At 50.6% G+C, this 24,764-nt stretch overlaps 1 protein-coding gene across 1 annotated transcript; it reads right to left on the reverse strand.

Annotated features, from left to right (window-relative positions):
- Nucleotides 1-275: 275 nt before the first annotated feature.
- On the reverse strand, nt 276-24,763 carry ALDH5A1 (aldehyde dehydrogenase 5 family member A1; the record flags this gene model as incomplete). The annotated part of the gene is made up of 10 exons (XM_049611340.1): nt 276-526; nt 1,504-1,562; nt 3,132-3,301; nt 7,960-8,118; nt 10,383-10,526; nt 12,419-12,562; nt 18,087-18,203; nt 19,570-19,740; nt 21,124-21,207; nt 24,509-24,763. Coding segments are annotated over 10 exons (1,509 nt in total), but the record flags the coding sequence as incomplete, so codon positions are not given.
- Between the last annotated feature and the right edge of the window lies 1 nt (nt 24,764).

Here is a 24,764-nt window from a genome sequence, read left to right on the forward strand (position 1 = left end):
CACAGGGGAGATGGTCACGGCCCAGGCAGTGATGAGCCTCTGGGACGGGACACCCAGCTCTTGGTGGAGTCCCAGGGCTTCGCTCTATACACGCAGTGCTGGTTCTTGGGGAGTCTGCGCCCCAGACGTGTGGCATCTGCTGGTCCCTCATTAGGTAAGGGGAGGGGTGGGGCTCACCTGTGCTTAAGATCATGAGTATTGGAGGAGTTTGAAAAATCACTAATTCCACTAACCTAGAAGTTCACCTAGAATAATGGATGGCATGTCCCCGTATGTGCACGTCAGCTTCCTTTTTTTATTTTTTAAAGCACTGACGAGTCCTACAAGCCCCCGAAGCACACGTATTTGAGCTCTAGGTACTCGTCGATGCCGTACTTGGACCCCTCTCTCCCGAGGCCAGACTGCTTCACCCCGCCGAAAGGACACTCCACAGAGGAGATCAGTCCCTCGTTCACGCCCACCATGCCCACTTCTAGCCGCTCCGCCACTCTCCAGATCTGGGCTGGGTCTTGAGAGTAAAAATAACCTGTCAGGGGAAGAAAGGGCACACGCGGCTTATACAGTCGTTACAGACGTCGCGTCTAAAGCAGAGGGTGCCACAGGCGACCTCTGTCTAGTCCTTTTCAGCGTTTCCTTTCATCACGCCCATCGCCACCACCCTTTCCGAACTGAACCCCCGTGGCCCCCGGGCCCAGAATCTCTCTCCTCCCATCTCTGCCTAACACGGATGGCCTAGTGCAGGCTGCGGCCTCCTCTCCCCGGGTCCTGTTGGGAAGGGACGAAAGGCGCGCTGGGCACAGTGTCACCGAGGCACTCGGGCACACGTCCTACTGCAGCCTCGTGACAGGTCTGCACAGACAGCTGGGGGAAGGGCCTCCCCAGTGCGCGTGGCCTTCCTCCAGTTCCACGTACTTCGCTCACCCCCGGAGGGGAAGCTGCTACTGAGCAACAGTGTATCTATGTCTTTGTATCTTCCTCAGCGCGCTCCCCTCAGCTCCCCTCACTGCGGATGCTAATGCAGATTTGCCAGTGCATTTATGTGCATACGCTGGTGTCCCAGCAGTGGGATACGTCCCGTGGCCACCCTGACCATCTCCGAACTAAAAGGACGGTGGCCACTCAGGCTCCGTCTGCACGCACGGTCATTGCTACTTTCAGGGTCCCTGCGGCTCCTCTGGGTCTGGCTCAGGCCGCCAGGAGTCAGGCGGAGTGGAAGAAAAAGACGTGAACTTCCAGGCATCAAGCCTCTGAGAACGTGGGAATTTTGGGGTGTGCACTTCTCCACCCACAAGCTGCCCCCCAGCTCTCACCAGGAGCTCCCAAATGTGGGAAGGACCAGACAGGAGGCCGTGACCTTGCACCGACCCGCTCGTGCCCCGAAAAGCAGCAGAACACACGCTACAATGGCATTTCTGACTCAAAACCCAGGGGGATGTTTAAAAGGCAAACGCCAGCATCGGTTCCAGGAGTGGTTCTGATTCCCGCGGAGCCGGGAGCGCCTACCTGCCAGCCCGACGTCAGCTGCATTAGCGATCGCCACAGCCTCCTCCTCTGTGTCGAACCTGCCAGAGTTAAAAGGGGTTGTCAGCAAAATCTGTAGGGGAGAGGGCAAAGAAGACCGGCTCTCTGGTCTCCTGACTTGTTTCCCGAATAATGGCATGGGGTAAGTCGGGAGATCTGCAGAGACCCCAGGGCCGAGCACAGAAGCAAAGAGCCCCGCTGCTCAACACACGGTTCCTCTCTGGCGAGAACGAGAGGCAAGCAGGCTGGCCATAGGGAACAGCGGCGACTCGGGAACGTCAAACCAAATGCCTTCAAAAAAGGATCACTGCTCTTGCTGCCTACCGAGACTTTGTAACAATCAGCAACCACTTTAGAAGCAAGCTGTCCCCAGGAAGCCGGGGCCAGGGCTCTGAGTGCGTGCGCTCCTCCCTGAGATGAACAGCAGAGAAACCAAAGCCCCTTGCGGCCCCTTCCAGCTGTATCCCTTTCTTTGCAGAACAAGATTTGAGAAGCATTCTTCCGGGGCAAAGGGCTCTGAGCACCCCAGTTCTTAAATTCAGAGATCTGCCAGCAGCAGGAGCCAGCCATCTCTCTGGAGGAGACGGAGAAGGATAACAAACAGAATGATCTACAAGCCAGGAGGCAGCAACAGTGGGACAGAAAAAGATGTAAGAAACGGATAAGCATCCACAGCAAAACAAGGGAGAATGAGGAAGTGGGGAGACTCCGTTATGGGGAAGAACAAAGAAGTGGAGATAGCATGGATGACAGTAACTGAAGGAACACGGTGGGTGGGCTGGGTGGCCCAGTGTATGTATCTCAGGAATGGATGGCTCAGCGGGCAGGTGGCAGGGAGGGGATGTCCCAGAAGGTGTCGGGAACGGATGAGGAGGTACGATGAACAGAGCGAAGAGGAGCGGGGTGACGCGGACGTGTCTCTACCACAGACCTCCTAGAGGCCGTTATGGAACGAATGGAGGGGAGAGAAAAACCTGCTGGAGAAACAGTGACCGGCGATTTCCCGGGACCAGACACACACCTTAGATATTCAAGGAAGACATTAGGACCGCAGCGTGAAGACGCTCACGACGTGCCTCACCGGTAGAACTTAACGTCAGAGACCATGAGAAATCTTCATAGTCTCCAAAAAAGAAAAACTAGATCCTTTTCAAAGAAACAAGAACCAGACACCAACTTTCTCAGTAACGACTCCAGAAATAAGAAGACAGAGAAATGATACAGCGTTGAACCTAGAAGTTTATCCAGGTTGATTATTACTGACTTTTGAACGTGAGACAAAACATCACCTAAGAGCGCAGCAAGTGCATTTCCCTAACTCCCTTGAAAGAACTCTTTGAGGATGAGCTCCGAGGAGAAGAAAAATGATTTCAGCAGAAAACACAAAAGTCAGAAGGCAAAGTAAAGAAGCTGCTGAATTCTGTGCTCTGCATAGGCAATGATAAAAACAAATTATTTTAGAACCATGAATGGGAGTTGTTCTTCTGCTGACACTACACAGCCCTGCCTCTGCAGCCCCCCGTCCCAGCCCCAGGGCCTTGAAACGGCACTCGAACCGCGTTCCTTTCTTGGTGTCCTCCTTCCCCAGTCCACCCGCTGGGTGGTCTTACTTGATAACTGGTGCCAGAGGCCCAAACGTCTCTTCGTGAGAGCAGAGCATGTCCCTGGTGACATTGCTGAGCAGTGTGGGCTCAAAGAAGTTTTTTCCAAGTTGGTGTCGCTTCCCGCCTGTCACAACGGTGGCGCCTTTGGACACTGCGTCATTCACGTGTTTCTCTACCTGCGTGAAGAGAAGAGGAGGAGCCCGGGACAGCGGGCTTGAAGATACGTTGGAGAGGATACAATCTCTTAGAATGTTAAATCTGCAGAAAACTGTGCTTTTCTTCATTTCTTTTTCTTTTTTTTTTTCTTTTTTTTTTTAAAAAATTTTTTTTTTCAACATTTTTTATTTATTTTTGGGACAGAGAGAGACAGAGCATGAACGGGGGAGGGGCAGAGAGAGAGGGAGACACAGAATCGGAAACAGGCTCCAGGCTCCGAGCCATCAGCCCAGAGCCCGACGCGGGGCTCGAACTCACGGACCGCGAGATCGTGACCTGGCTGAAGTCGGACGCTCAACCGACTGCGCCACCCAGGCGCCCCTCTTCATTTCTTTTTCTTAAAAAAACAGGTTGAGAATGAGGTGCCCTCATGCCTTCTAGGTAGAAAGAACCAAATACGTGGAGACGCAGAGGCAGGAGGAGGGCATGTGGCAGGTGCAATGCCTCCTTCCCCTGCTCTTTGTTTTTTGCTGTTCCATTCTACCATTTGTTGAAGGGTCTGGTATGACCTGATGTCCTTCTGGGCCTGGCACCCTGAAGTTGCCCTGACATTTGTTCTTTGCACTCTTTTTTGTTTTTGTTTTTTAACTTTATTTCTTTTGAGAGAAAGAGAGCAAGGGATGGCAGAGAGAGAGAGTGAGAGAGAGTGACTGGCTCCCAAGCAGGGTCTGCGCTGTCAGCACAGAGCCCAACGTAAGGCTCGTGAGGTTATACCTGAGCCAAAACCAAGACTCGGATGCTTAACTGACCGAACCCCCCAGGCGCCTCTGTTCTCACACTCTTGAGTTGGCTCCAGGTTCTTGGGTGCCACGCTGTCCTCTTCACTTTCACTTTGTTCTAATACATTCTTCTCAAGTGGTCATTTTGAAAAAGGTGCACTCAAAATGGTGTGCTTCCTGAGTTTCCTGACACTGCGTGTCTCATGGTTTTGTTTTTGTTTCTTTTTTTTTAGGGGGGTGCAAAAGTAGTTTTTGAAAGCACAGGGACAGGACCCATGGGCAGGAAGAGCTGCCTGCCATGTCTGATGTTTTTACCTTGTGTTGGTTGGTGGTGGAACTGTCATCCAATTTTCCTTCAGAACGCTAAGCACACGTCTCTATTTCTAGTGTTGTTGAAAAGCGCTTCAAAAATTGTTCTTGCTCCTTGGCAGGTAGCTTTTCCCCCATCTCTGGAAGCTTTTAGGATCTTCTATGTTCCTGACACTCCACTGTTCTAGCAGAATAGATCTGGGCTTTCCACTTTCCTTCCGCTTGGCAGTTGGTAAAGTCTTTCCATCTGAAGAATCATTTTCCCCTGGCTCTGAGTTTTCATTTCTCATTTTTTTGATAATGCTACTTCTTCCATGTCTGTTCTAGAGTTCCTATAGCTAAAATGGATATGCCTCTCACCTCAGATTAATTCTGATTTCTTTTCAAATTTTTCATATTTTTCATTTGTCTTTAAAAAAACAACAACTTGTATTTATTAAGTAATCTCTACACCCAACATGGGGCTCAAACTCATGACCCCAAGATCAAGTCACACGCTGTACAGACTGAACCAGCCAGGTGCCCCTCATCTCTTTATCTTTTGCTTTAAATTCTCCTTGGTTCTGCCTTCTGTCTTCATCTACTGATGTTTTAAAAAGATTTGGCCATCATGTGTTTAATTTCTGAAAACTCTCTTGTTCTCACTGCCTCGATTTTCACAGGACCTGCTTTTGTTTTGTAGATGCGCTATCTTCTCAGAAGCACACGGATGACGCTCTGAGATCCTCAGAAAATTCCTTTCTGTTCCCAGACTCATCTGCTTCCTTGAGGGTCAGGTGTTCCTCTCATTGCTGAGGGTTTGCTCCAAACCCTGGCTGTTCACCTTCCTCGTGAAGGACTGGCTGGGTGACGTGGGTGGCCTTTACAGTTTCCGGTCTCTCCCCTGAACAAGGGGACAACGGCAAGCTCAGGTTTATTCTGACTTGGCAGGCTTCACGTTAGGGACAGCCCCTGTCCCCAGGGGGCAAAGGCACACCGACTGAGGTTGGAGCCGTAGCTCACCTCCTGCCCAGAGCAAATGCCTACACTCTCCTGGTGGTGGCTGCGAGGTGCAATGGTGTAGGGACGGCCCAGAAAACTGTACAAAATATAATTAGTTGGCGCCATGTTTCCCCTGCTCCCATTCCTACCCTACCCACTTCTAGAAAGTTCCATCCTAAAAAGTGGCACCCACTTCCCCTACAGGCTTACCCTGGGAATGCTTTGTCTGCTTTGACTTTTGTAGTCGCACCATCCATTCCTCCTTCCAGAAGTTCTCCACAACCTTTGGTCCCCGGAGACCTCCCAGGGGAGGACTCTTATTCTTGGCAGAATATGCCACGGGATTTCAGGAAAGGTGAATACTGGCTGGGGCACACTCCACCCTCCAGAACCACCCTCTTTAATCCCTCGCCCCCTACCATGCTCTCAGAGTCCACTGTCTGCAACAAACCCCATTAGCCGTCATGGCTTACCTTCCATGATTTATAGCTCGAAAACTAATATATTTAACAAGGTCCACCTCTTTGCCCCCAGAGAGAATATGGTCTGCCCTTTTCTGCTCATATTAGATGTCATGTGCAGTGTCCCCCCCCCCCCCCAAATTTACCCTGTGACTGTGGGTATACTAAAGCAGGCACAATGGATTTTTGCAGACGAGAGGTTTTCTACTAAAGTCTGAAAAACATCCTTCACCTTCCTTGTTCGAAGTCCTGGGACACAGCGCCCTCTAGAGGCCAATGGTTGCACCTTCACTTTGGCAGGAACACCAAAATCTCTAGGACAGTGGTCTCCCAGGCTGGCAAATTAAAAACAGCGGGGGCACTTGAAAAACTCTCAGTGCTGAGGCCCTACTCACACCCCGTCTCCTCGGGAAGGACTCTGGCATCTGCAGTTGTGAAAGGCACAGGGCGGGTTAAGAACCAGCACTCTGTCCCTCGAGCCACAGCTTGTTCAGACCCAAATTGTCTCCACTGGCAATCAAGGCACAGGGTCCAAAGTCACATCAAAAATGCAGGTGGTGCCAACATACACTTTAACGCATGTTCTCTACTAGGGCAATGCCAAGGCAATCACTAGACAGTTATCAGAGCTCTGTCAAACCTCAATGCTCCCCTTGGCTCCCGCTGGGTGAGGCAACAGACGTGGGTCTTTGGGCCACCTCCTTTCTTCCCTGCACATCAATCTCCAGCCTCCATTTTCTGACCAACTTAAATTATTCCATTAAAATCCTTTCTATTAATAGAGACTTATCTAAAGAGCATACTGGATGTTCGTATCACAAGAAAGTTCCTTGTAAGTAACTCTAAAAAGGATAAGGTTTTCCCCCCTTATTTATTTAATTCCAGGGTCATTAACATACCACGTTCTAGTAGTTTCTGGTATATAATATAGTGATTCAACAGTTCCAGACATCACCCAGTGTTCATCATGATCGGTGTACTCCTAAATCCCCATCACCTATTTCACCCACCTCTTTCCCCCTCTGGTGACCACCAGTGTGTTCTCTGTGGTTAAAAGTCTGATTTTTCTTGAGTCATTTCTTCTTTGTTTTTTTTTCTTAAATTCCACATATGGTTGAAATCTTACGGTATTTGTCTTTCTCCGACTGACTTATTTCACTTCACGTTATACCCTCTAGATCCATCCATGTTGTTGCAAATGGCAAGATTTCATTCCTTTTTTTTTTTTTTATGGCTGAGTAATGTGCCATTGTATATATGTAGTACATCTTCTTTATTTAAAAGGATTATGTTTTAAAACAGGAGATTATGTTTTAAAACACCAAGGGCAGAACTCTCGCCCAGCTAGTGATCTATCTAGACCGTGACTTTCTTTGAACAAACAGATCCTTCCTAAAAGCAGTCTCTCTCTCCTGGCATTTGTAAATACTGGGTGTGGCTTCTGTTCCTCTGCATCTCCCTACCAGATGCTTTTGCCAAGGATTCTTCTGAAGGGCATTTTGTTGTCAATGGAAGCCAGCATTTCAGCTGAAACACCCATGATTTCAAAAATAAAACCAGTCTTCCTTTCCTTTTAGCTGTTCAAAAATTTAAAGAACTTTGTCTTTCAAGATCCTAATTCCTGAGGCAGCCAGGGATAGAATGATCACCACTATCAGAGAAAATTTAGGGAGGGCAGTAGGAGATCTAAAGTAACAGAGCTCGGGGCGCCTGGGTGGCTCAGTCGGTTAAACGTCTGTCATCAGATCAGGTCATAATCTCATGGTTCGAGTCTGAGCCCCGTGTTGGGCTCTGTGCTGACAACTTGGATCCTGGAGCCTGCTTCGGATTCTGTGTCTCCCTCTCTCTCTGCCTCTCCCCAACATGTGTGTGCGTGTGTTCTCTCTCTCTCTCTCTCTTTCTCAAAAATAAACATTAAAAATAAAGTGACATCTCACGAGCGCTCAGTGTAATGACAGAGCCAGAAAAGCTTATAAGCCAGATGATATCATTTATTTAATTCATGCAAATGGGCAGAAATTCACTTTTTTCTGATTTCTCCATTGTTTCCAAAACAGCCTTGCTGGGCACCTTACTGAAGTGTTTTTTGCTAGTTAAAGCTCTTGACACTGAAACCATGAAATTTAACAGAAAAGCAAATGAACTTACCTTTTCTACTGCCTTTTCATCAATTAATGGGCCTTGAGTAGTTCTCTCCTCAAATCCATTACCCACATGCAGGTTCGTTTTAATTGCCTCGGCAAATTTCTTCACAAAGGAATCGTGGATACCCCTTTGCACCAAGAAACGGTTTGAGCAAACGCAAGTCTGGACAGAAAAAAAACCCAAACCAAATTCACAAGACCATTTGTCAGAAGCTACTGACCCAACCAATAAACGTGTCACTGTTGCTATCAGATACTCAATGTGAAAACACTTCCCCAAGTGGCTCTTGTCCTGTGTCCAACCTGCCATATTCCTCCCCATGGGGTCGGGGCCCTGAAGACGAATGCACAAAGTGCTCATTCTTCTCCAACCTCGTCCATAGCTGCCTCACCTCGAGGTTAGACAAGTAAGCAAGTACAAACATCTGCACAAAAAAGAGAAAGCCACCTGACTCAAGTTTTTTCCAAAGGGTTAAGTAAGCCATTATGAAACAAACAGGAAGAAAAAAGGAGCATAAAAAAACAGTAACTCCACGAGAGACAGTGATGCTGCAGTGACAGAGCAGGAGCAGGAAGGAAGGCAGTCAAAGACTGACTTCTATCTACTAGCTTATTAAACTATTTAAGGGTTTGGCTGAATTTGACATTTTGAAAATGGCCGTTCTTCCATGTCAACCTAAATTATTAAAAAGACCTTTGCTTATTTTTTCCTAATTAGACCTAATGTTTTAAAATTATAAAATACAACCACATTATAGGAATTGCAGTTATCACTGATAAATTTTTTTAAAGAAAAACATACGGGAAGAAAATCTTTTTTTCAACGTTTTTTATTTATTTTTGGGACAGAGAGAGACAGAGCATGAACGGGGGAGGGGCAGAGAGAGAGGGAGACACAGAATCCGAAACAGGCTCCAGGCTCCGAGCCATCAGCCCAGAGCCTGACGCGGGGCTCGAACTCACGGACCGCGAGATCGTGACCTGGCTGAAGTCGGACGCTTAACCGACTGCGCCACCCAGGCGCCCCCCGTATATTTTTCTTAATCATGTATTTTTCTAGTAGAAACTATCTACTTATATATAGATAGATAATTTTGCATCCTGTGCATTTTTACTGGCTTAAATCAACATACCTCAAAGTTGTAGCTTTATAACTCTGAAGGTTACACATATTGGAATTTTATGTTTCTAAAAGAAAACACAGGTATTTCGGAAACAACCAAGCTATTTAAGGTTATATGAAAGGGGAAAAATTAATTACCAAAGGTCAACACAAGGATGAAAACTATTTGATACAGAGTATTATACAAGATTTCACCTTTTTTTCCCCCACTATATAACCTTTCAGGGAGTTTTTATTCTGTCTCGAATGCATTTAAAACCACTTATTGGGGCACCTGGGTGGCTCAGTCCATTGAGCGTCTAACTCTTGATTTCGGCTCAGGTCATGATCTCATGGATCATGGTATCGAGCCCCAAGTCGGGCTCCATGCTGCCAACATGGAGCCTGCTTGGGATTCTCCCTCTTTCTCTCTGCCCCTCCCCTACTCACATGAGCTCTTGCAAAATAAATAAATAAACTTAAAAAAAAATAAAACCACTTATTGATGGTACTCTGAGACAAAGTGCTTAAGGATATTTTGTAAGAAGCCAGGTTTCTGGCAACAGCCTGGAGAGAAACCAGGAGATAGGCCCCTTGGTCCACAGCCCCAGCTCCTTAGCAGTACTGGCTGGCACTATGACCCAGGGACATAGGACTTCAAGTCAAACAGTCTTTCCAGAGTTTCGTTGCCTCATCTATAAAATGCAGGGTTTGTATCAGGTCACTTTGAAGGTCCACACCAGATGTGTTATTCCGAGATTTCCTTGGAGGTGTGAACTCGGGCCGCCACTCCGATGGCAACCTGGACACCCCGTGGGCACCTGTACCGTGTGCCTGTCAGGCCGCCTCCACCTCAGGGACAGTGAGACCCAGGCAGCAGGGTTTTGAGTTTTTCCAGAACCATCTCAACATTTTCCTACTTTCTTTTCCTTAAGACTGTGGGCCTCAGACCCCAGCTGTTCAGGCTGTTTTGTGTCTGAGGAGATGACTTTACCTTTGCAGCAGAGAAAAGCCCAGTGAGGGAAAACTGAAGATAATAACTGAGGTGAGGGAATAACTGACGAGTAGGAAGAGAACAGTTTGATTAAAAAAAAAAATCTGCTGTTCATGAAATTCCTCGTTACACCTTATTTCCGTTTGGACCCTCTGAGCCCAGAACAGTCACTGGCAAAAAGAGGGCCTCAAGAAATATGTGCTCAAAGAGTAAAGAAAGAATTACGGAAGGAACCTACAAGTTTCCTTCCAGGAGGTGAGTCAGGTGGTAAGATCTTTGTGAAACGCGCGCACACGCGCGCGCGCACCCTGAAAATCGCCGCAGGACTCACCTGTCCAGAGTTCCTAAATTTGGATGCCATGGCTCCCGCGACAGCCTGGTCCACGTTGGCACTGTCGAAGACGATGAACGGGGCGTGGCCGCCCAGCTCCATGGAGACCCTCTTCACAGAGCCAGCTGCGTGGTGCAGCAGTATCTGCAACAGAGCACAGACTCCGTGAGCACCAGGCAGGAGCAGCTACCCAGCCACCCGCACCGGTAAGCCTCTGTTTCCCACAACTCCCCAGCAATGGACAAGCCAGGCGCACGGTAGTGTACGTGGGATGACTGTCTGTAGAAGAAAAGGAGGAAATGAGAACATCTATTTCTAGGGGCACCTGGGCGGCTCAATCGGTTAAGTGTCTGACTCTTGGTTTCGGCGCAGGTCTTGCAGTTCGTGGGATCGAGCCCTGCATCAGGCTCTGCACTGACAGTGCAGAACCCGCTTGGGATTCTCTCTCTTGGGATTCTCTCCCTCTCTCTCTCTGCCCTTCTCCCACTGGTGCTCACACATTCTTTCTCTCTCTCAAAAATAAGACAGAACACATATCTCTATTTGATGAACAGTAGGAAGGTAACAAGAAACAAAGAGTATTTACTTCTAGAAGGGAGGGAGTCAGGAGCAGGAGAGAGCCTTCTGAATGTGAGCGTGTTTACATCGTCTGGCTTCTTGAACCATCTAAGTGTATTACCTATTAAAAAATTATGTGGTGGGGCGCCTGGGTGGCTCAGTAGGTTAAGTGTCCCACCTCGGGTCAGGGCATGATCTCACTGCTCATGAGTTCGAGCCCCACATCGGGCTCTGTGCTGACAGCTCAGAGCCTGGAGCCTGTTTCAGATTCTGTTCTCCCTCTCTCTGCCCCTCCCCCACTCACACTCTGTCTCTCGCTCTCTCTCAAAAATAAATAAACGTTAAAAGAAATAAAAGAATTAAAAAACTTTACGGGACAATTGGCTTAATCATAATGATAGAGGGAAGATAATAAAATCTCCCAGAATCCCATAGCCCATAGCTTACCACTGATAAAATTTTGAGGTATACTGATTCAGAATATGGTCACACACACAAGTTCATATATATGTACTTCCTCTTTTTTTTTTTTTTTTTTAATAAAGAAAACAGAATGGTAGCTTTATACAGTTTTGTAACCTTTATCTTCCCAATTAACCACGTATCTGGAACATCTTAACACTTTCATAGCACTTTATACCATATTCCTTTAGTGTAACACTATAACGTGAAGATTCTCTTACGTTAGTACATGTTTCTAGAACATTCTTTTTTAAAATATTTATTTTTGGGAGAGCGCAAGCAGGGGAAGGGCAGAGAGAGGGGGACAGAGGATCTGAAGCAGGCTCTGGGCTGACAGCGAGCCCGATGTGAGGCTCAAACTCACAAACTGTGAGATCATGATCTGAGCTGAAGTCAGACGCTCAACTAAGCCACCCAGGCACCCCTAGAACATTCCTTTATTCCATCGCACGGCTGTTTCATAAATTTATTTAGCCCCCATCTGTTGGAAATTTAGCTTCCTAATTCCTTGCTGTTAAAAACAACACTGCAATTATTCTCTCAGTATAAATTTGTAAAACGATGCACAACTGTAAAGCTTTTTAAGGAAACGAACAAAAAGGCCTTTCTATTTCTGTAAGGACCTTTCTACTACCTACAATTTTTGTTCAATTCCAAGACCTCCATTCCAACATCAGTTGTATGTTTCTGGAAACTTTATTCCAGATCATGAAAGAAATGTGCATCTCACAACTGAGGAAACACAACGGATACATTTCAGCCACTTCCCAGGCAACAAATCCTGAGAGCTCCAGCTGTGCCAACCCCTCCGTATGGTCAGAAGCCTGGGTCAGGTTCACAGTAAGGGACACTATCCAAAATGTCTCCAGAGGATGATCAGACATTATGCAACAAACCTTTCAACACTCTGCTGAGAATGTTCCTTAAGAGGTTGATAACGATGAATTAGTATTTTCACAGTCTCCAAGGAAAATATGAGAACGACATCTGTTTTCTCTGACACTTAAGTCACGTACCTTTCCGGTAGCTGTTGAGCCAGTAAAGGAGATTTTGGACACCAGAGGGTCAGTACAAAGTGCTTCTCCTACTTCCTTGGCCTTCGCTCTGGAGCAGGGAATGACGTTGTACACGCCGGGAGGAATTGCAGCCTGGTCCGCGAGCTACAGAAACGGCAGGCGAGGGGGGGGGGGGGCAGCACGTGATCAAACCGGAACCGGGAAGAGAGAAACCGCTGTTTAAATCCAAAACGTACTGGGGGAAATACTAAATTGACCTTGGGGACAGAATAAGAATATATTTGGACCTGAAATGAGATCCTTATTCATGCCAAGGTGGTATAAAATGTGTTGTCACACACTGAGCTATTTTACGGCATGAGTTTTCATGCCACTTTCTGTTTTCAAAAATAAAGAGAAAAAACAAAACCGAAAAAAGCCCCTTGGATTTCTTCCCTGAAAAATGGGAGGAGAGTTCAAGAAGTTTGGGGTTCACCTGTAGAAGGCGCGCAGGGGGCAGAGCCGCCCACAGGTGACCTCGCAGGGCAGCGGCGAGGAAAGGGAGGCGACGCCCGGGCCGCACACCAGGGCCGAAGGGAGCCAGCACGCCCACCCGCCAGCGCCCGGGCCCGGACCCCGCGCTCCTTCCACACTGACCCTCCTTGGGTCAGCCGTCGCAGGAATCACCGTCACGTCCGAACCTCCTGAACGGTCAACACCGCAGGAACCTGACTGCGGATTCTGGGAAGACGGTGGGAACGGCAGAGTGCTGCACCCTCTCTGAGTCCCCTCGTAAACCCAGCGAGGGCGACGACACGGCCAAACCGAAGTATCGGGGACGAGATGGGCAGCGGCGTGCGCAGGACGGTCGGCGTGCTTACCGCGCCGCTGCGCTCACCCGTCCGACTGCCCGGCCCCCGGCCATCCGCCGCGAAGACGGCAGTCGGGACAACCGCGTGGCCGCCCCCCCCCCCCCCCCCCCCGCTGCGCGGGCACCGGGCACCCGCCCCGCAGCCTTGTGGGAGAACCGACAGCCTGGCGGCTTGCTCCGGCCCCACCGGTGGGTGCGGACGGAAGCCGTGCGACGGGCGGGCCTCGGAGGAGCCCAAGCGACCCCCAGGTGCTCGCGGAACGCAGGGCAGGCGCCCCCAGAGCAGCCGCTGTGACCGCCCAGCGCAGCAGCAGGTGCCGGCCAGAGACTCCGCACAGAGGAGGGGGGGCGCGCGGGGGAAGACCAAAGGGCCCCTGGGAGGGGGGTGGTGGGCACGGCCCCGGGAGCGTGTGATAAGGGGGAGAAGGCCCAGTTTACAGCGGGAAGGAGTGCAGCCAGGGAATCTCCGAGAGAAAACAAAAGGTGCTCTATGGAGTTAGAGAGTCAGGCCTCCTTTTAAAAGTTTAGGAAAACCAGGGGCGCCTGGGAGGCTCAGTTGGTTAAGTGTCCAACTTCGGCTCAGGTCATGATCTCACGGTCCGTGGGTTCAAGCCCCGAGTTGGGCTCTGTGCTGACAGTGCAGAGTCAGCTTGGGATCCTCTCTTTCCCTCTCTCTCTCTCTCTCTCTGCCCCTCCCCCCCCCAAATAAATAAACTTTAAAAAAAGAATAAAAGTTTAGGAAAACTAACTTCATATAAAAATAGAGTGAATGCTCACCAAAATATCCAAATCCCATACAACGCTATTAAAAGGAAAAAAAAAAAAAAGCATGAGGCGCAGAAAGCATCCTTTTTGACAAGAACATTCCAGAAAGACGTGCCCACAAGCAGATTAAAACTGTAATTTACTACTGGTGCACCTGGGTGGCTCAGTCGGTGAAGTGTCTGACTTCCGCTCAGGTCATGATCTCATGGTTGGTGGGTTTGAGCCCCACATCTGGCTGTGTGCTGACAGTTCAGAGTCTGGAGCCTGCTTGGGATTCTGTGTCTCCCTCTCTCTCTGCCCCTCCCCTGCTCACACTGTCTCTGTCTCTCAAAAATCAATAAACATTGAAAAAAAAGTTAAAAACAACCTGTAATTTACTATGAAATAAAAAGTTTTTTAATTGTAACAAGATACAAAACAGCAACATAAATTAAAATTAGAGAAATTTTGGAAATGAGGTAAGGGAACGCAGGAAAGAATTAGATGTACAAGGAAAAACTAATTTCAGAAATGAAAAGCAAACCAGAAGGAACTCAAGAACAACCTAACGGATAATCCCTTTATGGAAAACAGAAGGTGAAGAAGATATTCTTAAAAAAAAAAATTTTTCTTTTAGTGTTTATTTTTGCAAGAGAGGGAGAGAGAGGGAGAGAGAATGAGGAGAAGGGCAGAGAGAGGGGGAGAGACAGAATCCAAAGCAGGCTCCAGGCTCTGAACTGTCAGCACAGAGCCCGACATGGGGCTTGAACCCATGAACCGTGAGATCCTGACCTGAGCTGAAGCCGAGTGCTTAACCAACTGAACCACTTCTTGGTGCCCCAAGAAGAAGACATTCTTAAAGATTAGGGAAACGATGTCTCTCTCTCCCTCTCTGCCCTCCCCTACTTGTGCTCTCTCTCTCTCAAAATAAATGAGTAAACTTAAAAAAAAAAGTTTACGGAGACGATGAAAAAGGGTACAAGAGAGTGACAAAAAAGACTGACCACGGGGATGACAGGAGTTTCTGGAGAAGTAAACCGACCACGGGTGAAGGACAAACTCTGAAAACCGCCCAGGAAGGAAGCTCTCAGAGAGGACAAGAGTTCAGTGCAAACGCCCAGGAGCCGACTCCAGGAGGCCGCCATCGACCAACAATGTGACAACCTGGGCTTCATTAAGGACAATACTTGCAAGGGATTGAAACTCATCAAATACATTAAAATCCACGATACTTAAAAAAAGATGACTTGGTGACCTTCGGCAGATGGTAGGAATGAATAGGTTATTAATTTGAGACACTGGTAAATAGAAAGAAGGAAATCAGGCATGTATGTGGTCTTTTTCTATGTGAATTTACCACTGGGTGACCAAGCAGGAGATAACGAGAGGATGCGTTACAGAAATGCTCTAGTGAATAAATGAAATGGAAAAATTCAGGGGCGCCCAGCTGGCTCAGTCCAGGGGGTGTGTGACTCTTGATCTCCAGGTTGTGAGTTTGAGCCCCATGATGGGTGTGATTACTTAAAAAAAAAAAAAAAAAAAAAAAAAAGAACAAATGAAAGAATTCAAAGATCACCATTTCTGTAACTCGTAACCAGTTAACACACCGGGCGGCACTGACCAGCACCCCACCCCCCGCCCGCCGCCAACCTCACAAGACCAGAGATGACTGTGCATCCTAACAGGACACCAGGAGACCCATCCCAAGTCCGACGAGGTGTCTGGACAAAGTTTACAGAGGTTTTTAGAAACGTGGTCCTGAGCCTTTCCAATCGACACAGATGTGTATTTCTGAATAAGTTTCGTAAGCAGGACGGATCTACTGGCTGTATAGGAACTGGCCCCAAACACCATAATTTGTAGGAACCATGCCATTACCTATACCTTCGCCCGAGGAACCTAATGAGAAGGTTCACGTACACACATCGTACAGATTTAAGGATTATTTCAAGGAAAACTATAACAGCTCATCTAGAAAAAAAGCCTCCCGTTCAGTTAATGTTTCCTGTTGGTCTCTGAGATAAGGTGCCCTTGGCAGGGGCACGCCCTTAAAGAATGGGAGCTTCTGGCCACTGGGTCTGGAGCCACAGCGGGTCCCAGGGGCCTCGAATGGCAAACGCAGTAATGTGGTAACAGCCACTGCCTTTGGGAAGCTCCTCCCTCTGACCGCAGGGCAAGAGACAGCAGTACAGGGACCCCGGGGGAGGTGGTCCCGGCCCAGGAGGGATGGGGGTGACGAGGCCACATCCTGACAGCCATGCTCACGAGTGGCTCTCCCTGCACGGGAGCCCTGCCTCCCACAAGCACGTCCCCGGTGCCTCCTGGATCCAGGCACCGTCCCAGGCTCTGGCAGGTGCCAATCTCTACATCTTCACTTCCGTTCCAGGGTGAGTGAAATGCCAGCTGTGGCAGGAGGACGGCATCTCAGGGAACAAGAATAAAGCAGAGAAGGGGATCAGGAGCGCAACGCTGTGATTCTCCCAACAGGGTGGCCAGCGGAGCCTCCCTGAGAAGGTGGCATTTGAGTAACATCTGAAGAAGCAAGTCCTGGGCGTGCCTGGGGAAGAACCTGCTAGAAGGAGGAAAAGCAGGTGCAGAGAGAGAGCTGAGTCGGGGTGAGCTGGGTGGCATGGTCTCAGGCACAGCAGGGGCCACAGTAGCTAGAGCAGAGGGGGACGGGGCTCTAGAGTGACAGGTAAGGTCCGGGAGGGGAAGGGGACTAGGGCTAGGGGCTGGCATCTTATAGGGCCTCGGAGGCCACTGCAGAAGTTGGGGCTTCACTCCAAGTGACAGGAGAAGCCACTGGAGGGTTTTAATTTTTTTTTTTTTTCAACGTTTTTTTTTTTTATTTATTTTTGGGACAGAGAGAGACAGAGCATGAACGGGGGAGGGGCAGAGAGAGAGGGAGACACAGAATCGGAAACAGGCTCCAGGCTCCGAGCCATCAGCCCAGAGCCTGACGCGGGGCTCGAACTCACGGACCGCGAGATCGTGACCTGGCTGAAGTCGGACGCTTAACCGACTGCGCCATCCAGGCGCCCCTGGAGGGTTTTAAACAGAAGAATGGCGAGATCTGATGGGATGCTGATTGAACTGGAGAAGGGAGAGGTAATAAGAGGTTCCCTGGATGTGAGAAATGCCCACATTTTAGTCATATGCCTGCTGACTTAATTCAAGTGATGGACAGATACCATTTTTTAATCTTTTCTTTAACGTTTGTTTATTTTTGAGAAAGAGGGAGACAGGAGGCAGAATCCCAAGCAGGCTCCAAGCTGCCAGGGCACAGCCTGATGTGGGGCCCGAACTCGTAAACAGAGAGATCATGACCTGAGCCCAAATCAGCAGTTGGATGCTTAACCGACTGAGCCACCCAGGAGCCCCACACCTTTTTAAAGTTTATTTATTTATTTTGAGAGACAGCACAAGTGGAGGAGGAACAGAGACAGAGGGGGAGAGGGGGAGAAGGAGAGGGGGAGGGAAAGGGAGAGAGAATCCCAAGCAGGCTCTGCCCTGCCAGCACAGAGCCTGAACCTCCAGATTGTGACACGAGCCAGAATCAAGAGTCAGATGCTTAACCGACTGAGCCACCTAAGTGCCCCCACCTTTTTAAAAAAAGTTTATTTATTTTGAGTGAGAGAGAGAGAGAACAAGTTGGGGAGGAACGGGTGGGGGGAGCGGAGAGAGCAGGAGGGGGGGAAGAGAGAGAGAGAGAGAGAATGAGAGAGAGAGAATGAGAATCCCAAGCAGGCTCTGCACTGTCAGCCTGGAGCCCGATGCGGAGCTCAAACCCATGAACCATAAGGTCATGACCTGAGCCGAAACCAAGAGTTGGATGCTTAACCAACTGAGCCACCCAGGCGCCCCGGACAGAGAGCATCTTTAGGGCAGCCTAAAACATGTGTACAGATGTCAGAAAGTCCCCCATCGTTGCTTTTACTCAAACGTCAGACTTAAAATAACTGCTAGTCAGTTAAAACCCAACACCACCTAGCATGAGACACAGCTAAAGGGGCAGGTTTTCAATCTGCTGCTTGGACTTGGTCAGCTCCGTACGACCGAGGGGGAGAGGCTCACCTCGGCCAGGGCCAGGGCGGAGAAGGGCGTGTGCTCGGCGGGTTTCACCACCACGGTGCAGCCGGCGGCCAGGGCGGCCCCCACCTTCCTGGTGATCATGGCGCTGGGGAAATTCCACTGGGGTGAGAAGAGCAGAGAGGAGATGAGAGACGCTGGACCGCCCCGTCGTTCAAAGGCAGGCAGGTCGGGAAGTCAGTCAACAGATGCCATTGCACACACCGACTCCCAAAGCAGTGCTCCCGCTCCTGCTGCACAGGTGAGCTCTCAGAACACCTGACACCCGTCCTCCCGGGCGACTCTGGGGACAAAGGCTTGCCAACACAGGGAACATTTTCAGAATTTAAAACAGTACAAGAGTATCCACACCAGGAGTTGGCAAACTTTTTCTGTAAAGGCCCAGATCGTAAAAATTTAGGCTCTGGGGGATGTACAGTTTCTGTCTCAAGTACTCCGTGGTTCTAATGTGGAGGCAGCCACAGACAGTACGTGCAGGGATGGGTGTGGCTGTGTCCCAATAAAACTTTATTCACAAATACAGGCAGCAGGGCTGGGTTAGGCCTGAAAGCTGTAGTTGCCTGACCCTCTAGGAGAAAACATTAGCAAAGGTAATTTTCCAAATGGCAGGTGATTTATTACTTCCTTCTATTTATAGATCTATATTTGTAGACCTCTCCCTATTTTATTTTGACAAATACTTGCATAGTGCCGATTCTATGCCAGGCACTCTTCTAAGCACTTTTAAATTATAATGAAATCCTCATCAACACCCACTGAGGTCAGTATTATTATCCTGGAGGACAATGAGGACATCCGTTGGGGAAAATTGAGACAGAGCAGTTAAGTAACTTGCCCAAGGTCACACAGCTTGTGAACATCTAGTTCCGGGTCACACGGAACAGGGGGGCGTCAGCCTCTGACTCTGCTGAGCCAGGGAAGAAAGCGGTCTCAGGACCAGCGGGCATTCCAGGTGAACTGACACGAGAGGCCTGGCAGGCGGCAGGCCCTCTGGTGGCCCAAACAGGGCTGGGTGCCCTACCAGCATATTGTGGCTCTGTCCAGGCAGACACAATGTTGTATTTCTTAGCCTTTTCACCTCCAGACCTCCAGATCCCGGCCCACTGCACGCAAACACTTGGCTGTTGATGATAACCATAAACTCAGCACAAAAATGTCCCCAAACCACAGCACGTTCAATGTGTCACATCCTGTCTCTAGGAAAAAAGACCTTTGCAGATGTGCTAGAGCCCCTGCCATGAAGCAGCCTTTAAGCCACGTCAGAAAAGCCACTGGGTCATGCTGTGGGTCCCCCCACCTCTGCAGGCATTAGAAACAGGCCTCCCCAGCCGCCACCCCACACCGGGAATCAGGGAGCAAGGGCAGGTGACAGCCCCCGGCAGGAGCACACGTCTCCCCGAGGAAGAGCGAGCTGTCCCTCGCTGCGTCTCCTACCCCAGGCCCCTGCCCATCCCGTCGGTCCACCTACCGGCGTGATGACCGCGGCCACCCCGAGGGGCTGCTTCAGGACCAGCGCCCGCTTCTCCTTGGCGGGGGTGTAGATGACGTCTCCGTAGACGCGGCGGGCCTCCTCTGAAAACCACTCTAGGAAAAGGGCGGAATAGGCAACTTCCCCCTGCGCCTCCTTCAGCGGCTTCCCCTGGACCGGATCGGAAAAGGACACATTCAGGGGCGCCTGGGTGGCAAGGTCCGTTAAACGTCCAACTCCCGATCTGAGCTCAGGTCATGATCTCGGGGGATCGCAGGTTCGAGCCCCGCATTGGGCTTTGTGCTGTGTTGACAGCATGGAGCCTGCTTGGATTCGGTCTCTCCTCTCTGCCCCTCCCCTACTTGTGCTCTCTCTTTCGAAGTAAGTAAATAGACTTAAAAAAATTAAAAAAAGAAAAGGACACATTCACTGCCTTCTAACCACAAAAGCCTGACTCCGCGCCTGGAAATTCTTCCAGGCCGCATGCACGGCAGACGAGTCTCCTGCCCCTCACAAAACCCACGTGGTTGTTGAGAAATCCGGTGACCCCAGCAGAAGTCTTAGAAAGCAGAGTTACAAACGGTGACAGAAAGCAACGAGCCCCACCCAAACCACAATCCTGTTCGCATCCAAGATAGCGGCAAGTGCCTCTCCTCCTTTATTCTCCTCCTAACATCTTCCCGAGGGTGGGACCCTGGTGTCACATGACTGTTACAGCTACCAGAAGCTACAGGCTCGTTTTCAACGTACAAAAACAACATGAAAAAAAATCAACCGTACCCATCACATGGAAACAACTGGGAACGGTGAGAAAGCATTATTCACGTAGTTTCACTCAAAATCTATTTCTCACGTGTTATGGTTATCACTATAACCTCCCCTCCCACCTTCAGTACAGTTCGTTCTCTGTCTTTAAGAACCTCTTTTTGTCCTTTTTACTTTTCCTTTGTTTGTTCCGTTTCTTAAATTCCACATAGAAGGAAATCATAAAATGTACCAGTCGTTCTTGGACTGATTTATCTCACTTAGCGTAATACTCCCTAGCTCCATCCGTGTTTCTCTATGTCACTCAAGCGTGCAACATACAAATAGTTCTAGCAGCGATGAGGGCCTGGCTTCATTAGCAACTGTTGGTGCTGGGCACAAGAATTAGTTGGTATCTATGGGGGTGCCTGGGTGGTTGGTTAGGCGTCTGACTTTGGCTCGTGATCTCACGGCTCGTGGGTTCGAGCCCCACATCGGGCTCTGTGCTGACGGCTCGGAGCCTGGAGCCTGCTTCGGATTCTGTGTCTCCCTCTCTGTCTGTACTCCCCACCTCCACCACAGCTCCCTTCACCCCCCCGCCATCTCAAAAATAAATAAACATCAAAAAAAATTTTTTTTAATAAATAAATAAACATTTAAAAAAAGGATTAGTTGGTATTTGACCATTAGGTGAAGAATTCCCATTTTCTTTAGCTGCAGAACAGCCCTGAAGTTAGAGGCTTTCCCAAGCTTTTGCCTGAGAATTCTAGGGCATTTTCTTAGGGTAACAAGTTAGGACCTTGAACTTACACTTTCAGCTGTAATGATCTTGGCAAGGTCATCCTTATTTTGCATCATTAAGTCGTACCATTTCCGAAGTAATGAACTCCTCTCCTGGCCGAGGAAATAAAAAGAGCAACAGTCATACAAAATAACCTTCCGTGTCCCCTCACTCTCGGGGAGACACAACTTGACCTTTCTTTTTTAAGGCATAATCCACATATAACGTTATGTTAGTCTCAGGTGTGCAGGCCCCTCTTTGATAAGTAATGAGATTCCATTTCAAGTTGCACATAAAGGCGTATGCAGAGTCATAAATCGTGAAAGAGAAAAGCAGCTTCTGTGGAACAGTGCAAATATGAACAATTTCACCGCACACAGGTACAGTTTCCTGCTGGCCCTGTGCTCTGCCAGGTAGGAATCTGGTGACTACAGGCCAGCACTTCCTCTGGGTGAGAGAGGAAAGACTATGTTCTAGGGGGCCTAGCTCGGAGAAAGCAATCAAATATCTGAGTACATGGTCTGCTCGATGTAAAGCACACGCTCTGCCTGAGAGAGAACGAGAGAAGAACGGGAAACGGCAGAAGAACTGCAGGAATACAAAGTGGATTCTGCTGGTGGCAGAAAACACAATGTCCAGGCCGAACCCCAGGGACCAGGGGAGGCGACGAACCATCCTCAGTATGCACAGCCTGTGTTACGGGCTAATGGGCTCTGCCCAAAACACACATGTTGCAGGGGCGCCCGGGTGACTCAGTCAGTTAAGCATCCAACTTCAGCTCAGGTCATGATTTCATGGTTCGTGAGTTCGAGCCCTGTGCCGGGCTCTGTGCTGACAGCTCAGGGCCTGGAGCCTGCTTCGGATTCTCGGTCTTCCTCTCCCTCTGTCCCTCCCCCACTCTCACTCTGTCTCTCAAAATAAACAAACATTAAAAAAAAAGAAGGAAGCAGCCTTGACTTTGGATTTCTAGCCCAGAGAACTGAGCCAATCTGTTTCTGTTGTTTGAACCATCAGGCTTATGGGGCAGCTCCCAGAAACTTCCACAGCCTTTGTGAGGAGCTGTGTGAGCATGCAGGGCTCCAGCAGGGAGGCTCACGATGCACGGAGTCACGTGAGGCTCAAGTCCCAGAACCCCCACCTGAGCAGGGGTGAGTGGTGGATGGTGAACTCTGAGCCTCTCGCAGCCAGGTTCCTCATCCAAAACAAGGATTGAGTATCTACCTCATAGAGCCATCGAAAGGACTAGAGGAAGCACCTGTTAAGCACCAAGAACAGTACTCAGATGTGGCAGGCACCGTAAGGGCCCTCAGAGACGGCCTCACCCTAATCACTGCAACCTGTCAACCTGTTACCTTACGTGGCAAAAGAGATTTTGCAGGTGTGATTACGTTAAGGACCTCGAGGTGAGGAGAGTTGCCTGCATTTCCCAGGTGGGCCCAATGTAATCACAAGGTCGCTATAAGAGACAGGCAGGAAGGTCAAAGACCAAGTAGTAGCAGAAAAAGAGGCTGGAGTGTGGGGCTGCCTCAAGAAGCTGGGAAAGGTGAGGAAACCCCTAGAGCTTCCAGAAGGAACACAGCCCTGTCCACACATTTTGGGCTTCTGACTTCCAGAATAGTAAGGGCATTTGTGTTGTGTGAAGTCACGAAGTTTGTGGTAATTTGTTACAGCGGCCACAGGAAACCAACGCGCCGGCTTGTGAGGCGCCTGTAAGTACCCAGCTCCCTTCTCCCCCGAGCTCCTCCAGGAGGTCCCAAGGTGGGAAACGGGAGGTCCTAAAACACGTGAAAAGAAAGCTGTGAGGCAAAAAAATGTCAACAGGAAATGCAAGACCTGTGCTATTGAGAGAAGGGAGAACAGTGAGGCTGTGAGCTCGCTGGGATGGGCCCAACGGCAGAATCAACAGGTGAACTCGACCTCCGCAACGGGTGGGCGGGCGGGACGTGAAGGCCTAAGGGAAGCGGGCAGAAAGCGGCTGAGGGTGGGGGTGGACGGCACAGGCCTGGGGACAAGAAGGGAGGGTCACGGTGGCCACACAAGCAGTATCGGAGCCCACGTCTCATAGCTGCAGAGGTGGGCCTGTCTTCCTAGGCAAGGCGGAGCCCCTTACTTCCTCAGGAAAATGCTCCGAGATCCTTCCAAGAAGGAAGGAGAGAAGGCCCGAGCTCCTGGAGGACAAGCTGATGCCACGCGTTCATGTTCAAGGGCACTGATGTCAGGTGGGTGACGTGAATACCCGGGGACTGTGTCAGTGAGCGGTCCGGGCACCAGCCCCGGGCTCAAACAACCACCGGAGCAGAGAGGGGGGCAGAAGAGCTGCGGACCCCTGTAACACCGCCAGCTCCTGCCCACCCCCTTCCCCGTCTCAGCTGGTGGTCACTCCTTCCTCCCCGCTACTCTGGCCAGAGACCCTGGGGTCCAGGCTGACCCCTCTTTCTCTCACACCCTGTCACCGCCAGGGACTCCAGTTACCTGCACGGTCACAACAGACCCTTCCTCGGACCGCCCCGCTTCAAGCCTCAGTCACTGCCACCAGCCCCCTAAGGGGCCTCCACCGCCCCTCCCTCTCTGTGCTGAGCCTCCAGTACCCTTTCCAAATGCAAACCCGATCACCGCTCAGCTTGAAACCCTGGGACGGTGCCCCACCTCCCTCAAGGTAAAACCTAGTCCACGCTCCCCTCTGGATCCAGCAGGCCATCCCCTGACTCTCCCGCCTCCAGAGCCTCCCCACCCCCTTGCTGCTCTACAAATGGGTCAGGCACGCTCCTGACTCGGGAATCTTGGTCCAGCTGAATTCCCTTCCCCTGCCTTTATCATTGCAGCTCGTGTCCTCTGGGAAGCTACCCTGATGCGCAGGCTGAATTGTGTCTCCCCCGGCTGTGCCCCCGGTATCTCAGAACAGGGTCTTGAAAGAGGTTATCAAGGTTCAACGAGGTCATACAGGTGGGTCTTCACCCAACACGACTAGCGTCTTTACAGGAAGAAGGTAAGGACACAGGTAGAGAGGGAAGGTCGTGTGAAGACGACCACCTGCAGGCCCAGGAGATGCCCGCTAGCGCAGCGCCCTTCCACGCAGGCCGAAACCTGGAGCACGGTCCTGCACCACGCCCGACGACCCTCCCGGCCCCCGCCCACGGTCAGGCCCCTCGACCTGCTCACCCCACCCTCGGCTCGCCGCTCATTTCATGTTACTCGTCAGGCTTCTGCCTGCCCGGCTGGACGTTTCCAGAGGCTGGAGGGCGGCGCCTGGCCCCAGCCCCCCCGCACCGCGGTCGGGACCACGCCGACGCTCCAAACTTCCCCGTGGCTCGCCTCTGCTCTCCTTTCTACGACTTCGTGCCCGGCGCATCGGGGAGGGGGAGCGACGCGGCCGGTTTCCCTATGGGGCAAGCCCGGGCCCCCGAGCGCGCTCACCTTGGCCGAGACGCCCCTCCAGCTGCAGAAAGCCTCGTAGGCGGCGCGCACCGCGGCGCGGGTCTCGGGCACCCCGCAGTCGGCCACCAAGCCCAGCTGGGCGCCGCTGGCCGGGTCGTGCACGGGGAAGGCGGCGGCGGCCGGGAGCCAGCGGCCGCCCACGAAGCTCTCGGTGCGCAGCAGCGCCGCGGACAGGCCGGCCGGGCCCCCGGCAGAGCGGCGGGGCTGCGCGGGGCAGCCGGGGCGCAGGCCGCGG

The sequence above is a fragment of the Panthera uncia genome, assembly GCF_023721935.1.
Source record: "Panthera uncia isolate 11264 chromosome B2 unlocalized genomic scaffold, Puncia_PCG_1.0 HiC_scaffold_25, whole genome shotgun sequence".
NCBI lineage: Eukaryota > Metazoa > Chordata > Mammalia > Carnivora > Felidae > Panthera > Panthera uncia.